General features: G+C 53.0%; 7 protein-coding genes across 7 annotated transcripts; 5 read left to right on the top strand and 2 right to left on the bottom strand.

Annotated features, from left to right (window-relative positions):
- Positions 1-302: 302 nt before the first annotated feature.
- Positions 303-890, bottom strand: N7532_008103 (DUF4202 domain-containing protein; the record flags this gene model as incomplete). Its single annotated transcript, XM_056620595.1, has 1 exon — positions 303-890. One exon carries the CDS (start codon positions 888-890, stop codon positions 303-305), a length of 588 nt encoding a protein of 195 aa, XP_056471401.1.
- A 538-nt stretch (positions 891-1428) lies between these two features.
- Positions 1429-2647, top strand: N7532_008102 (cation diffusion facilitator family transporter; the record flags this gene model as incomplete). The annotated part of the gene is made up of 2 exons (XM_056620594.1): positions 1429-2301; positions 2357-2647. 2 exons carry the CDS (start codon positions 1429-1431, stop codon positions 2645-2647), a joined length of 1164 nt encoding a protein of 387 aa, XP_056471400.1.
- A 967-nt stretch (positions 2648-3614) lies between these two features.
- On the bottom strand, positions 3615-5085 carry N7532_008101 (uncharacterized protein; the record flags this gene model as incomplete). The annotated part of the gene is made up of 5 exons (XM_056620593.1): positions 3615-4105; positions 4163-4802; positions 4861-4909; positions 4975-5050; positions 5076-5085. The coding sequence occupies 5 exons, from the start codon at positions 5083-5085 to the stop codon at positions 3615-3617; spliced, it is 1266 nt and encodes a 421-aa protein (XP_056471399.1).
- Positions 5086-5345: 260 nt separating this feature from the next.
- N7532_008100 (phosphoribosylaminoimidazole carboxylase ADE2) lies at positions 5346-7255 on the top strand (the record flags this gene model as incomplete). Its single annotated transcript, XM_056620592.1, has 4 exons — positions 5346-5811; positions 5870-5967; positions 6041-6998; positions 7059-7255. The coding sequence occupies 4 exons, from the start codon at positions 5346-5348 to the stop codon at positions 7253-7255; spliced, it is 1719 nt and encodes a 572-aa protein (XP_056471398.1).
- A 1249-nt stretch (positions 7256-8504) lies between these two features.
- N7532_008099 (uncharacterized protein) lies at positions 8505-9497 on the top strand (the record flags this gene model as incomplete). Its single annotated transcript, XM_056620591.1, has 1 exon — positions 8505-9497. One exon carries the CDS (start codon positions 8505-8507, stop codon positions 9495-9497), a length of 993 nt encoding a protein of 330 aa, XP_056471397.1.
- A 1032-nt stretch (positions 9498-10529) lies between these two features.
- Positions 10530-11051, top strand: N7532_008098 (nucleoside deaminase; the record flags this gene model as incomplete). Its single annotated transcript, XM_056620590.1, has 1 exon — positions 10530-11051. One exon carries the CDS (start codon positions 10530-10532, stop codon positions 11049-11051), a length of 522 nt encoding a protein of 173 aa, XP_056471396.1.
- A 1706-nt stretch (positions 11052-12757) lies between these two features.
- On the top strand, positions 12758-15653 carry N7532_008097 (uncharacterized protein; the record flags this gene model as incomplete). Its single annotated transcript, XM_056620589.1, has 6 exons — positions 12758-12799; positions 12901-12940; positions 13012-13037; positions 13116-13443; positions 13500-13684; positions 13740-15653. The coding sequence occupies 6 exons, from the start codon at positions 12758-12760 to the stop codon at positions 15651-15653; spliced, it is 2535 nt and encodes an 844-aa protein (XP_056471395.1).
- Between the last annotated feature and the right edge of the window lie 108 nt (positions 15654-15761).

Below are 15761 nucleotides of genomic sequence, written 5' to 3'. Positions count from 1 at the left end.
TCTGCGTGGGATTTGAATAACATTTAAGCGACTGATTATTGCATGTGACGGGTGTGCCAAAAAGCATCCTGGCGTTTGTGGCTTCTCTACTCATAATGACCTCGACTACGATTCTCATCTGCGAGCATTTCTCAAGTGTTCCATCAATTAAGACATAATTTTATTTTATTGTTCACATTATAGACTGTGCACACATTGTTAGGATATTTTCAATAGTATCAGCGGAGACTTTACTCCATCACACAAAGTTTGCTCGCAAAAATCGCAGTCTTTTCCACCCAAGCCGCGATCATTATATCAAATCACCTCGCCAGTGCCTTCTGAACCAGTGTCTTCGCCCGCTCCGACAGCTGGATCTTGAGAGCCTCCTCGCGACCAGCGGGAGACATCTTGCCCCAAGTCTTGCGAAGGATATCGATCGTCTTCTCCTCATCATCAAGGTCCTTCTCAAACTTATCAAAGTGGTCATCCAGAAAAACCAGACAAGCCACATCCTCCAATGTCTGCGTATCCGGGTCCCCAGCTTTCAAGCCCGTCTTGCGCACCAGGGCTGCAACACGGTCCGCCTCCTCTTCTCCATATCCACTCTCAACACAAATCTCCTTTACCAAATCAGCCTGTCGTCGCTGCTGTCCCGCGCGCCAGGAGTGATACCCGATCTTGGTGGCGGGGTAAGAGCTGCGCGGGACCTCCCAGCGGCGGAGGTGCTGGGCGCGAATAGCGAGGCGGAGAAGCTCGGAGGCAGACGGGTTGAGTCGTTCGAGGTAGAATGTCATTTTTTGGGCGTAGTGGAGCTCGTAGGGGATTGTGGTATCGGCGATGGTAATTGTGTTCGAGTCGTCTCTGTGCGCATCGTCGATGCGCGCGAGGGCGCGGTCGTAGGACGTCATAATTAAGAAAAACCGTAATGCTTTGCTGTAAGGATATACAACTGATTCAACTGAGCTGGGAGAGGTGTGTCTTACCTAGGAAGCTCTGGTGGAAGGTCGAGAGGAATGGAGAATCGAGTCAAATGCGGAGTGACGCTGCGATTCGCCGATAACCTTTTGCCAGCAAGCGGGCGGCGACGAGTAACCCGCCCCCGCTGATTGGCTCTGCCGAAGTATACCACCAGAGGACATATCCATGCTGCTTCCTAGGGGATGCTGACCCCAGGAGCGAGAGCTTTTGTTGCTTTTCCGGGGTAAGCCCCTGCTCAGCAAAATACACCATTCTCAGACGGAGGAATCACACAAAAAACGCCTCCAGTTGATGCAGCAAGTTTGTCGCCGCCAAGATATTGGCACAACTCAGCCATCCTTGGCGTCGACTCCCGAAGTGAGTCAGTTTTATCTGATGAGATTATCTGATCCTTTCGTTGTTGATCTCAGCGAGATCCAGGCAAGCTTTTGGTTTTCTCCTCCAAGGGGTTTGAAGATTTTGCCCAAGATGGAGGCCGATCCGTTCAACCTCCAGCAATACAAAGCCGAAATCTCGCAAAAGAAGAACTGGCTTCCCCTCCCCACTCAACCAAACGAAAAGCTCAACAATTTCTACATTGACCAAAACGAACTCATTGACGGCTTCCTCTCCAGCGGTGATGAGGAGCGCCAGAAGGCCCTGGACACAGCCAAGAATGGCGGCAAGGTAAAGCTAGCCGTGCGAGCCAGTTTCGTCGTCAACCTCTGTCTCTTCGTCATCCAGCTCTATGCAGCTATCTCGACCGGCTCCCTTGCCCTCTTCGCCACTGCTGCTGATGCCTTCATGGACCTCGTTTCCTCCATCGTGATGCTCATTACCTCCCGTATGTCCACTCGTCCGAAACCATACAAATACCCAGTCGGTCGTCGTCGTATCGAGACAATGGGCATCATAATGTTCTGTGCATTGATGACGGTGGTTGCCGTGGAGTTGATTATCGAGTCAGCCAAGTCATTGGCGGCAGGAAAAACGGAGTCCAGCGAGCTTCAACTCATCCCGCTGATCTGTGTTGGCGTTGCGATCTTCTCCAAGTTTTGCCTGTTTCTGTACTGCTTCAGTCTGCGTCGGTATCCGGCCGCACGGATCTTCTATATCGATCATCGCAATGACCTTGCAGTCAACGGGTTCGGTCTTCTCATGTCGGTAGTTGGTAGCCGGCTAGTGTGGTACCTAGATCCTGTCGGTGCTTGCTGCATTGCGCTGCTCATTCTGTTCTCGTGGGTTTCGACGGCATTCGAGCACATGTGGCTTATTGTCGGAAAATGTGCCCCGAGGGAGTTTGTGAACAAGTGCATCTATGTTACACTCACACACGATCAGCGGATTCAGAAGGTGGACACGGTGAGTTATTTCTTCTCTGTCAACGAGACAATGGATATCGACCTGACAATCCCAGTGCCGGGCATATCATTCGGGCCAACAGCTATATGTAGAGGTTGACATTGTCATGGATCCGGAGACTAAATTACGCGAGTCACACGATGTTAGTCAGGCATTGCAGCGCAAGCTGGAGGGACTTGCTGATGTTGAGCGGGCATTCGTACACGTGGACTATGATTATTCTCATGATGTCCACGAAGAACATCGACCTCTGTATGATCCTGATGGCACAGGATCCTCGATCAGGGAGCTGGTAAAGAGGTTATGGACTCGGCGCGATGATAAAGAAGAAGAAAATGCTGTGTAAATAACGAAGACCTATCAGATTGGAGCATTGATGTATTCGGGCAGGGTGTGACAGGCGACAGCGGTGAGGATGCATCACCACTAATACCTTAGGGTACCCCTTGACGGGACGAGCTTGCAGGATAATAAGATTTTTAGACCTGCATTACTCTGCATAAGTCCTTCGAAGTACCGACATCGACTGATTGTTAAGGTCTTGTTTTGTTAACTGTGCCAAGAAGGGTGCAGCACTCCCCTCCTGCTATAAGCGTGCTCATTCCTCCAATTTGGATGATGATCTTTTAGCTGATCTAGTTCATCCCGTCAGAATGGAGCAAAATGTTGCCCTCGAGAGGGGAATCCAGACCAGTTATTCGTCCGCTGTGGATCCCCTCGACCTGTCAAGCAAACTGCAATTTTCTCCAGATACCCAACACGCCGAGGGCAACACTCATGGTCAGATTTTGAAGCCGGAGAACATGACCACAATCCGACACATGCCTGGTGAACATATTCATCAATGCATACACAGAACACTTCTGCTAACATCAAGTACTAGTTTCCATCACCCAAGGGCGACACGATATGGTTTTTCCACCACAAACTGCGAGGGAACTACACCGGTCCTTGCCCAGATCAGGATTGATATGGATCTCCGATGCTGGCCATAGTGCGAAGGTAAGAAGCCATCATCTGTGACAGACTCATTTCTCAGGGGAAAAACTAGAAAATTCTAGGAACCTGGGACACGAGTCGAGTTGCTTCAAGCGTGTGATGACTACGCCAGCCTCTAGGTCTCTAGCAGTTGCTGAATGAGCAACGGGCTTCAGGATTCAGTGTCAAGATTGAATTTGCAAATAATCGTCCAGATCATCTCCTAGGCACTATCTGATATGAAAAATCAAAGAACTTTAGCAGGTCGTGACTCATGATGCCAAAGGTACTGGCAGATAGAAAACAGAAAAGCACGAGTGGCACGCCAGGCCCTCTTACTCCTTCTCCATCGACTCCGACGGTCGTGAGGAATTGCCAGCTGCCTGAGAATCCTCTTCACCCATCTGGGGTGTTCCTGTCGTGTTTTCATTCTGGGTTTCATTCTGGGACGCCTCTCTCTTGGGCTTGGTATCTTCAGGAACAATATCACCGTCCCTATCCGTAGTAGTTGTCTCACCACTCGCCTTCGGCTCGCCGATGGACGTAGAAGCAGAAGCCTGTGGCTGAGCAGTAGATGTCTCATCGATGCCAGCATCCTGATTCTGCTCTTCGAGAGTCATCTCCACCCCTTTGCCATCCTGCAGGCCCAGGTCCTCGACGCCTACAACTGGTGGTCCACGGGCGTGGGGGACCTCATCGGAAGAATCTGCCGGTGGGGAAGTAGTTGTACCTGTACACTCCTCGCCCTCAGCCTGTGTTGCCGCAGGATCCGCGGCGTCTGGCACGCCAGTATCCATATCCTCTGCTGGCGCGGGTACAGGGTCCTCTGTACGAAGATGCATTAGGTTAAATGAGGCACACAAAGATCGCGAACGGTACGTACCATCTTCTAGTCCAGCAACGCTCTCGGCTCCGTAGGAACCAGCGGTTAACCACGGGATTGGTGTGAGAAGCGCACCACCCAGGGATTCATCGCTACCCAAGCTATTGGCATAGTCGGGGGTCAAATAGGTGCCCGCGCTATTGCTAGGTTGCACAAAACCATTCGATTGGGAACTGGTGTTTGCAGGTGTGGTGAAGGGGAAGATATCGGCGCTGCTTGTTACGGAGATGACGCGATCCACGGCGCGCAAATAGGCGGGTAGCGTTCGGTAGTGGGCAGTGGGGTGAAGGATAAGCTCTGCGAATCTCTGAATGGTGTGAGGAGGTTTCTGCATGAAGTGTGCCTGAATTGACGAGCGGATCGAGTTCAGCAGCAGCGCAAGCTGGGGAGGAAGGGAACCGTTGTCGTGAGAGGAAGATTGAGTTTGGGAGTCAGGCACGCGCTCGGTTGACGCAAGAGAATCAGCTGTTTCCTGGGACTGGGAAGTAGTTTGCGGGTCGCCAGGGGCTACATTCTCCTTGTGACTGCTCTCAAGAGGAGCAGTGTTCGCGTCGGTTTGTTGGGAAGTAGACTGAGGGTACGAAGGCCGATCGAAAGGTTGCGCGGGCACTTTGGGCATGGGGAACACCTCGAAGACGATCTAGACGCGATGGTCAGCAAATTCAAATTAGCAAGGTTGTCGCATACCCAGTACGTACGTGGTTGAGCCGTTCAAGCAGTGGTCCGGTCATAGCAGCCCATTTCTCGCTGAATTGAAGCATTAGTCTCGCGTGTCCAAGCACATCTCGATTCACGACCGACTGCACACATACAGGTCCATTGAGCCGCCATCGGCGACTGCCCTCAGAGCTTCCTCGTCTATCGCAACCATGTTAGCCTCGTCCACATCTTGAAAATCGATCGCACAACTTACCTAAAGACATTGCCGCGGTGCTTGGGAGCTTGACGCCGGCCGTGATGAAATGGCGAGCGTTGCTGGGGCGGTCGCAGTACAAGTGTTCGATTGGCTGCGGCTTCATCTTATCGATAGCGATCGTCCGGTTCCGCGCACGTGACTCCCTAATTTTCGGCGGGGCAACGCCGATGAGTCGCACCTCCACCTCCAGTTTCGACAGGTTGTTCCTGCAGCGCCTTGAATTCTCCTCGGACCGCTTCTTTCCCTTCTTTTCGACTTCATTTCAGCATGTGGAACTCTCCCAAGGTGGGAATCCTCGGCGGTGGCCAGTTGGGCCGCATGCTCGTGGAATCCGCAAACCGATTGAACATCCAGGCCAACGTCTTGGATGCCGAGAACTCCCCGGCCAAGCAGATCAGCTTTCACGACGGCCATGTGACGGGCTCTTTCAAGGAGCGTGAAGCGGTGCGCCAATTGGCCAAGTCCTGCGACGTTATAACAGCCGAAATCGAGCACGTTGATACCCATGCCCTCGAGGAGGTTGCCTCCGGGGTGCGCGTCGAGCCCAGCTGGCAGGCAATTCGCACCATTCAGAACAAGTTCAACCAGAAGGAACACCTGCGCAAATATGGCATTCCCATGGCGGACCACCGGGAATTGGTCAAGAACACACCCGAGGAATTGACCGAGGTCGGAGAACAATTGGGCTACCCGATGATGCTGAAGTCGAAGACCATGGCATACGATGGACGTGGTGGGTAGCGTCCGAAATTCCAAACCCTGTTATATCAAGGTTCTAATCATTGGCTTAGGCAACTTCCGCGTCAACTCTAAAGCAGATATCCCCGAGGCTCTCGAGGCTCTCAAGGACCGGCCCTTGTACGCGGAGAAGTGGGCTTATTTCAAGATGGTACGCATGATCCCAGACTAGAAAACTCGCATATTTCCACGGCCCTATACCTAATACCTGATTTTGTTTGCAGGAGCTAGCTGTCATGGTCATCAAGACCAAGGACGAAGTGCTGTCATACCCCACCGTGGAGACGGTTCAGGAGGACTCAATATGCAAGCTGGTCTATGCTCCGGCTCGTAATGTGTCGGAGGCTATCAACAAGGAGGCCCAGGCTCTTGCCCGCAAGGCCGTTTCTGCCTTCGAGGGCAAGGGTGCCTTTGGTGTGGAGATGTTCCTCTTGGAGGACAACAGTTTGATGCTGTGCGAGATTGCCAGCCGCATCCACAACTCCGGCCACTATACTATCGAGGGCTGCGCTCTGTCACAGTTTGACAGCCACATCCGTGCCATCATGGACCTCCCCATCCCCGCCAAGAGTCTGGAAATCCGCCAACCCTCCATCATGCTCAACATTATTGGCGGTGCGACCCCCGACTCTCACTTGAAGGCTGCCGAGCACGCGCTTTCGATCCCCAATGCCAGCATTCACCTGTATAGTAAGGGTGCTGCGAAGCCTGGGCGCAAGATGGGCCACGTGACTGTGACTGCTGCCACCATGCACGAGGCTGAGACCATGATTCAGCCTCTGATCGATGTTGTCGATGACATGCGCGCTCAGCGCACCGATATCAAGACTAAGGCTCAGAAATCTGGCCCATCGAAGCCCGCCCCTCAAGTGGCGGTTGTCATGGGCTCCGACAGTGACCTCAAGACCCTCGTCCCCGGACTGAAATTGCTGCAAAACTACTTTGGCATCGAGCCTGCCGTGGAGATCACTTCCGCCCATCGCACCCCTGATTACATGGCAGAGTACTCGGCCGAGGCTGCCTCTCGGGGAATTAAGGTAATCATTGCTGCCGCTGGTGGGGCCGCTCATCTCCCCGGTATGGCCGCTGCTCACACTGCTCTTCCCGTCATCGGAGTTCCTGTTAAGGGCAGCTCTCTGGATGGTGTGGACAGTCTCTACAGCATTGTCCAGATGCCTCGTGGTAAGCTCAGGATTCCTCCCTTGCTACGTTTCATGAATCACAGCTAATCAGCCGCGATAGGTGTTCCTGTCGCCACTGTCGGAATCAACAACAGCATCAACGCCGCGCTTCTCGCGGCCCGCATCCTTGGTTCTTTCGACCCGGCCATCCAGCGCAAGGTAGAGGCCTACGCCGAAGAGGCACGTGCCGAGAACATGGAGAAGAAGGGCACCAAGCTGCGCGAGCTGGGTTGGGAGAAGTATTTTGAGCAGATGTAAAAAAAAAAAAACCTGCTCATTGTATCCGGCTCGCTAAAAACTCAAAAAGGGATTTAGATATGGTCCATTTTTCATTTTGCACGAGATAAGACGCTCTGCACTCGCGTTGTATACCATGACACAGGGGGTGCTTTCTTTTAAACGAGATCCTAGACGACAATGAATGACATATTCCGAACTACACTACATCTGCATCAATTACATCATGACTCGATGACACCATTCACTATGCTAGAAGAGAACGGCACGAGACCATTGTACTACTCCGACGTTCGCTATCTCTATTTCTCCAGGCTGTCAAGCCGTTTGGAGATCAATTCAATTTTTTGGAGTCTTGCTTTGGACAAGATCTTCACTATTCCAGATGCGGGCATCTACCCCAGTCGGACTCCGACCGCGCGCCATGGTAGATGCTTCGACAGTGACCATCCCTACCGGATTCTGTCCGCCATGCGTTCCATAAGTTTCAGTCAACCGACTGACTTCCATCTATGGTTTCAGTTTCACAATATTGCGACGATGGGATTCGTGGTTGGTTTATCTATGGACCACAGTCAGCCGGGCCAATTAGTAAACGAGGCATAATTTATGGAAAACGCCCCTTATCTCGGAGCACAGATCAAGCGGCCGCTCATTGGTGGAACATGGCATCACTCAGTGCTTCACATGCACTGGGGAAGACGTGCAGAACCGTTCATTTTGTTGGGTGTTCGATTCACCGAGGGCGCCTTGAACATGTTGGGTTTGTACATGGAGTATAAACGCCTCGCCAGCAGCCTCAATGCTTGGAGTTTCCCAAAGTGTGCAGGCCGTTTTCGGGGCCCGAGCGATTAGCCTTTGGCCTGCCCAGAGGTTCCCCTCACGGCTGACCTATCGCCGGCCGCTGTCGGCTGGCCGCCCTCGCGCGGCTCCACTGGAGGGCTATCAGGGCCAATCATTGGGCCGATGGTTCTCCAGGCAAATCGACTATGGGTCGGCTATTATCTCGCCGCCACCTCCTGTAGGGTACCTTTTTTCGCCTCGTTACCTCCCTCGAGCCCCCAATGCTGACCTAGTTCTTCATATACACATACCCGGGTCCCCTACGCGCCCTTCTATGTGTATATGACACTAATCTATTCTATTCTGTCCTCTCTTCCGCTGTCTCTTGTCTATACTGCTATTGAATGGCCACGACCTTGATGAATCCTTTGTAATCTCCGAACCTCCGGCTCCGCTTCTCCCGCTCGACCACCGCAGAGAATGTGCTATGTCCAGCAGCGACTTCTTCGGCAGCAGCTTCGGCCTAGCCGAACGCTCGTTCACCGATAGTCTTGCCGAGCGCACGGCAGTAGCCTGCCTCGTTGCGATCGCCTGGTACAATGCGCTGGAGCTCGTCGTCCTGTGCTTTGCCACTTTCAAACGATATGGCGGGTGCTACTTTTGGTGTCTGCTCATCTCCTCCATCAGCATTATCCCTTTCGGACTGGGATACCTGCTTATCATCTTCAATATTTACGACAATATGTTTTCGGTGGTGATGGAGCTCATTGCGTGGGTGTGCATGGTGACGGGGCAATCGCTCGTCCTCTGGTCCCGATTGCATCTGGTCGTCCACAGCCCAACCGTCCTCCGCTGGACGCTCGCTATGATCATCGTCGATGCCATCGTATTCCACATTCCAGCGTCCGTCCTCGAAGTCGGGAGCCACACGAACAAATCCGCCCTTTTCACGGCCGGCTTCGATATCTTCGAACGCATCCAATTGGTGGCCTTCTCCATTCAAGAAGCCATCCTCTCTATAATATACTCATGGGAAGCAGTGCGACTGCTGAATCTCCGGCCGAGGGCTCACTTCCGATCCACCCTGGTTCAACTATTGGTGGTCAACCTGGCCATGATCTGTATGGACGCCGCGATTATCGGGGTACAGTACTCCGGTCTCTTCGACATCCACGTCACGCTCAAAGCCTTCGCCTACAGTGTGAAACTGAAATTGGAATACGCGATTTTGGGAAAGCTGGTCGATGTTACGACGGAAAAGTTCGGAAGCACCAACTCTGCTCCTACAGACCTGTCGGATTTCGTGGATCTCTCCTATAATCCCAATCAGCCACCGGCAGATAGCGACAGTCAGGCGCGAATCTGTGACACCCCAGAAAACATAATTCACCAACGCCCGCGCGGCTCGTCCAAGCAATCCTCGGACGCACGAGTGAGCTTGAGTGACACCCCCGATTCGATCAATGGGATACTACGATGATGGAATGACTGTATATAATATTTGACGATCTTGTAAATAACAGAATTCACACCTGTACATTGTATCTACGTATATTTGTCTTGTGATGTGCTGGGCTTGGAATGGCGTGGTGCTGTCATGGTGTTGCGGTACCAACCTCAATATGTACGACTACACGCAAAGCAGTATGTGTTCACAAGTGTTAGGGCTACCTTCTACAACGTCATTGAAGCTGCCATTTGATTATATGTGGCGATCATGGGAGATCGTACTTTGGTTTTGTGGTCCCCACTGCATAGCATATAATCCTCCAATGCAATGAACAGACCATGTTTGTAATGGGGCTTCGCTATGGAACAAAATGTCAATGCTCACAATATGAATATCAAATCTGGCACAAATGACCTCAAGAGGCTGACGCTTCATGTTACTTGAGCGTACACTAATTTAGTGTATTGTAGTGTAGCACCTGTGAGTGTAGTTTACAATCTGGGAAGGTGGGAAGGCGAGCCGGTGAATGTGAGTGAGCAGTACCACGCGGAGTATCGACTGATCAGTGTTGGATGAAGCTATGCTCGGTGGGTGAAGGTATCACATATCGGGCTTCTGGAATTTTCCCTATACCATTGATCGTCACGGGTGGCCTTATAAAGCCCCAATTCAAAATGGCATGGGCAATGCAGCGCGACTTCTGCAATCCTTTGGAGGTGGCTTCTATCCTGGTTTTCGATCGTCCAATTATTGACAATTGACAAGGGGACATTACCGGTGCTACTAGTAGTAGTAACCTTGCAAAGCTGGAGACCATGTAGTTGAAGTCTACTGGTACGCATGCAATGTATATATTTGTGCCATGACATTCTGGCCAGTCGGATGAGAGCAAATATTTCCCCCGCTTCTCATCGTCGGATGCCGCCGCACTTTTGACACGTCAAGATGCTGATACGAGCGCAAACAATATATCCGACTCAGATATCCATGCGAATTTCTAAAGATCCCAAAATCACCATTATCCTCTCATAGACTGGAACAGTCAACTGATATCAGCTCACCATGACCCGATCAGCACTCGCTCCATTGACGCCTACCCAGCTTGAAGAAGGTGCATCCAAATGCCTTGCTCTCCAGCAATCTGGCCAAGATCTCCACGGCAAAAGACCATTCGCCGCAATTCTGCTGGGCCCCGACAATGCGACACAGCTCATGTCATCGCTGTCGCTGTCACACGTGCGCCACGCGGAGTGTGAGCTCGCGCGCAATGCGGCCGACAACTACGACTGGGATTATCTTGCTGGGTGTACTATGGTGTCGACCTGGGAGCCATGTGCCATGTGCGCAGGGACGATTTACTGGGCGCATATCGGACGGCTGGTATATCTCGCGTCGGAAAAGACGCTGCAAGATATGATCGGGGCGGGTAACCCTGAGAATCTCACATTGGACCTACCTTGTCGCGAGGTCTTTGTGGCTGGGCAAACCAAGGTCGAAGTGATCGGGCCATTGAGCGACGAGGGCTGGGAAAATAGAGTGGTTGATGATGCGCGTCGGTACTGGTCGAAGTATGGTCAGTCCTGAGGGACCATCGCATGCTAGTCTGGTGCTAAAGAATACGGGCGAAGATTTTGGCGAACGGATGTTGTACAGAGATTGGAAGATGCGGACTGTATAATATATCCGCATGGACGAGCCAATAACCATTGAATCAACATTCGCGAAAACATTGGTCGCAGATCATGACAAATCAATAGTTGGCAAGGAGTTGCGAGGAGCGCTCCACTCGGGCAGGACTTTTGCTTCACGAAACCCACTATTGTTATTATGCTCTGATCCGATCGAACGGTCGAGGGACGATCTCTGAATGGGGTATCCGAAGAAAGGAGAGCTCTATTTCGCGTTGGGTCGGAGTACTCCACAGTGGGTAGCAGAAGCTTCCCTCACGCCCAACCCACATGGCAGAACCTTGGGGGACAAAAGATCGTAATTTGTTAAACAGGGAACACTTTATCAAGCTAGGAGGTTTTTGGCGATGAGCTCAGACGAAGAAAGCGCTGGCGTTGTATCTGCACAGCCCCATAGCCACACTTGAGGGGCCATCCGCTCAGGCGATCGAGCAGTCCTCGCTCCCTCACCACTAGTGCAAGGGGAGCATTCTGGCCAGACCCCAAGCTCTCCACTGGAGGTCCTGGGTGGCTGTGTAGACGAGCTCAGGAGTCGCGTGTTGCTGATCGCTCTCACAAGCACCCGCGTCCGAAATCAATAGTTTTTGCGAAGGGGGATGCAAGAGGGGGCAAGAGGGATCCCACCGACACAACTATCATTTCGAGTGAGTGCGCGTCTTGCATTGAAACGAAAAGAAATTTCCGAGCTCAGGTGGTGCCATGTCATCCTTCACAGCGCAGAATTGACGTCAAGCTGATGCGGAGGATCTCAGATCATTCTGGTTTCAGGACCACGCCCGGTCGAACCTGGCCGCGACCCACTCTGGACCGTGTGCCAAGAGAGAAGCTCGATCCGGAAGCTTTGCAGATCCGGACACTCATATGTGGCTTAAGCTGGGGGCACTAACAGCGACTAGTGGCGTGTGCGACTGGATCGTCATGATCCGGGAGCCTGGAAAACTGAGCAACCTTATGGACGGGGGTATCAGACTGCAGCTAAGCTCCTCCCCATCCACTGGGGGGAGCAATGCTGAACGAGTCGACGACCTCACCACTAAGACGTGCAGAAAGAAGTAGCATGGGCAAACAGGCGAAGCAGGAAAGACGGCCGCCCACGAACAATTGGGGGAATCGCGGTCCGCGCCAGACGACAACGTGACGTCACCTCTGGTTGCATCAAGAAAGAAAAAGTCAGGGCAAAAACCGGGGGGTGCGTTGCTCCTTCCTTCTTCCAGTAGGGATTGCCTACCAGTACCGCTCTTCGAAGGAATACCCTACTGTCATACATTGCCCGCGCGCCTGCCGGGGTATCTTTCATGACTAGTCGCTGTCTACCTCATATTTAATACCTCCGTCATCCCTTCCTCCCACTTTCCCCCCTCCCTTCCTGACATACTTCCCCTTCATTCCAGTGATACCCCCCCCTTGTTGTGCAAGGACCAATATTCCCATACTCCCCCCCAAGTAATCGCTAATTTCCTCTGGTGAGTATTGGCCTGTTTGTCTCTGTTGCAAACCCCCGTGTCGCGCTAACCGGAGCGTGTCCAGTAATACTATTTTGTCCCTGGCCGCTCTCCGGCACTCGATCCTCTCGACGCGATTGTCACGGCTGCCATCCCCATCATGTCTGTCAACAAGCCCACCGATTCTAAGCAAAAGGAGCAGGTATGTGATGCCCCATTGATGCCTCGATGGCAACGAGAAGCTTCCTGTGCAGAGAGGAGACCATGGTGAGCAGAGGTACTGACGAGTGTCGCGCGCGCTAGGATATCAACGCCAAGCTCCAATTGTTTGGAATCTTTCACGGTAAGTAGTGGTATAACGCCATCTGGACTGGCTGTGGAATAGGTCAATTGTTAATGCGCTCATCACGATAGGGTTCAAGAACAACAAGCTCCCCTCGGTTAGTCTCAAATGCTTTCGGAACCCTACTCCCACCGTCGCGCGCCTTGCTAAACATCAATCTTCTCTATTTTTATAGAACAAGCAATGCGATGTCGCTCTGAACAGTGCCCTCAACTCCAAGGCGCTCTCGTCGCCGTCGAATGAGCTCTCCTCTGAGGGCAAGGTCCTCCTCAAGGATCTGCGCAACGTCATTGACAACTCCAAGAAGCTGCTCCTGTCCAAGAACGATGGGGAGCTGTTGCAAGACTTCATCTGGCAAGCCCAGCAGATCACTGCTGGTGATGCCAAGGGCCCTAACGTCGGCGTCACCAAAGAAGATGGCAAGCAAGATGCCAGCAAGGTTGCCGATGGCCTGAAGACCCTGGGCACCCTGCTCATCACCAACGGAGAATTCCGCAAGATTCGTGAGTCTTATGTCGCCTACATGTCCATCCAGTTCGTCTTGTCTAACAGTGCGCAGTGAGCGATGCCACCGTTCTGGTCCGCGACATCGCCGCCGATGCCTCCCAGAAGGCTGCCAACCAGGTCCGTCCCTCCGAGGAGAAGCTCGCCCAGATCGATGAGCCCGCCGAGGAAAACACCTGGCACGAAAAGCCCAACATCTCGAAGGATGATATCAAGAACAAAGTCAAGAAGAACAAGGGCGTACGTATATGGCTCTCCTAGAAGACCATGGTATAATTGCTAACACACCTACTAGGACAAGTCCAGCGGTGCCTCGCCTCCCATCGCGGAGTCTGAGACCAAGGATGAAGATGCGTCTTCGGTCACTCCTTCCGAGATGAGTCGTCGCCAGAAGCTGGCCAACCAGACCAAGGAGTACCTGTCCGAGAAGATTCCCAAGGAGCGTCGCGAGCAGACCATCTGGCGCCTGAAGAAGATGGTCATCGAGGTTCAGGGCCACGCTGACTACCAGCAAGCCATCGAGACTCTTCTGTCCATGGCCGAGAAGTATGCCGGTCACACCAAGGATGCCACCCAGCAGAGCGGCACCGCCGTTCGTGATGTTCGGGACACCGACAGTGTCAAGGCTGTCGAGTACAACCTCCGCACTCTGATTGAGCGTTTTGCCAACAACACCTCTTTGTCCGACTTCTTCGACTCGCTGAACAACATCTACCGCGATGCCGACAAGGACCCCGAGCTGCGTGGCTGGTTCAAGAACATCGACACCTACATCCGCAAGTGCTTGCGTGAGCAGGGCTTCATTATGGAGGATGAGAGCAACAAGCAGTGGAATGAGCTGTACGACAAGGGTCGCTACCTGCTCCGCGAGCGCTACCGCTCCCACTCTGACCGCATCGTTGACGAGATCAAGTTTCTCGCCGAGCAGTTCGACAAGGACCCTCAGAACAAGGCCCTTGCCGAGTCCATCCAGCAGCTGTTCAAGGATCTGGGACGTGATGCCGAAGGCAAGGTTGTCTTCAAGAAGCACCTGCTCAAGGACATCCGGGATGTCATCATCCCCGGCATTGTTGAGAATGTCCGCTACATTCCCATCCCCCGCATCGAGGTGTCTGACCCCATGGTCGATGTCGTCGTTGAGAACCTGGTCATTGAGAGTGACAACCTGATGCCCAACGTTCTCGAGTTCGGCAGTGACAACTACTTCCGCTGGGGCCGTAAGAAGGTCGCCAACAAGCGGGACAACAAGATCATGATCGCCGCCTCTGGTATCCAGGCCGACCTGCGCGATGTCAGCTACTACATCAAGAAGAAGCAGGGCTTCCCTTCGATCACCGACACCGGTGTTATGGATATCATCCTGGGCGGCGAGGGCTTCAGCTTCAAGGTTGCGGCCTCCACCGCTGGCAAGGGTGACAAGCAGCACTTCGTCAAGCTGGACAAGGTGTCCGTCAACATCAAGAACATGAAAATCAAATTGAAGAAGTCGAGCCACAAGATTCTGTTTGCTACCTTCAAGCCAATGCTCAACCGTGTCGTCCGCCCCGCCCTGCAGAAGGTTATTGAGGCTCAGATCCGCAAGGCCTTCAATGACGGTGATGCTTTCGCCTATGAGATTCACGGCGAGGCCAAGAAGGCCCAGGAGGCTGCTCGCGAGGACCCCGAGAACGCCCCGAGCATCTTCTCGCGCTACGCCGATGCCATTCGGGTCCGTAGCCAGGCCAAGGCCAAGCAGGCCGAGGGAGCCGTCAAGCGTGACACCAAGGTCCAGACCGTTATGACTCTGCACGATTCCATCTTCCCTGACATCAAGCTTCCCGGTGGCATCTCTACCAAGGCCACCGAATATGCCGAGCTTGCCACCAAGGGTGAGCGCTGGGAGTCCCCCATCTTCAGCATCGGTGATGCTTCCGAGTCGACCGATATCCCCTCGCAAGGGCCTGTCACCCGCAAGACTCACACCACCGCTGACGGTGTTCCTGGTGGTGCCGGTGGTGCTGCTGGCACTGCCGCTGCCGCCGGTGCTTCTGGTGCTACTGCCGCTGCCAGAGCCACCAACGGTAAGGTCGACAGCTACCCATCGCGTGGTTTCTCGGATGAAGTCGACCAGGCCTTCGTCAACGACAAGACCAAGGACATCAGCAACGGTGTCAAGTCCACTACCAACGGCACTACCCAGGTCACCAATGGCTCGACCTCTGTCGCTTAAAAATGGCAAACAGGTAAAAGGTACAGCGTGCTACGATACATTCTCGATGGCATTCGCATATAGGACACAGCCCACTATGTGGGTCCATTTCGATGCCCTAATTCTTAT

This window comes from Penicillium argentinense, assembly GCF_028826775.1.
Source record: "Penicillium argentinense strain IBT 30761 chromosome Unknown utg000009l_segment0_segment0, whole genome shotgun sequence".
Classification (NCBI taxonomy): domain Eukaryota; kingdom Fungi; phylum Ascomycota; class Eurotiomycetes; order Eurotiales; family Aspergillaceae; genus Penicillium; species Penicillium argentinense.
The sequence above is the reverse complement of the archived record's forward strand: the minus strand, read 5'-3'. Positions and strand labels throughout refer to the sequence as shown.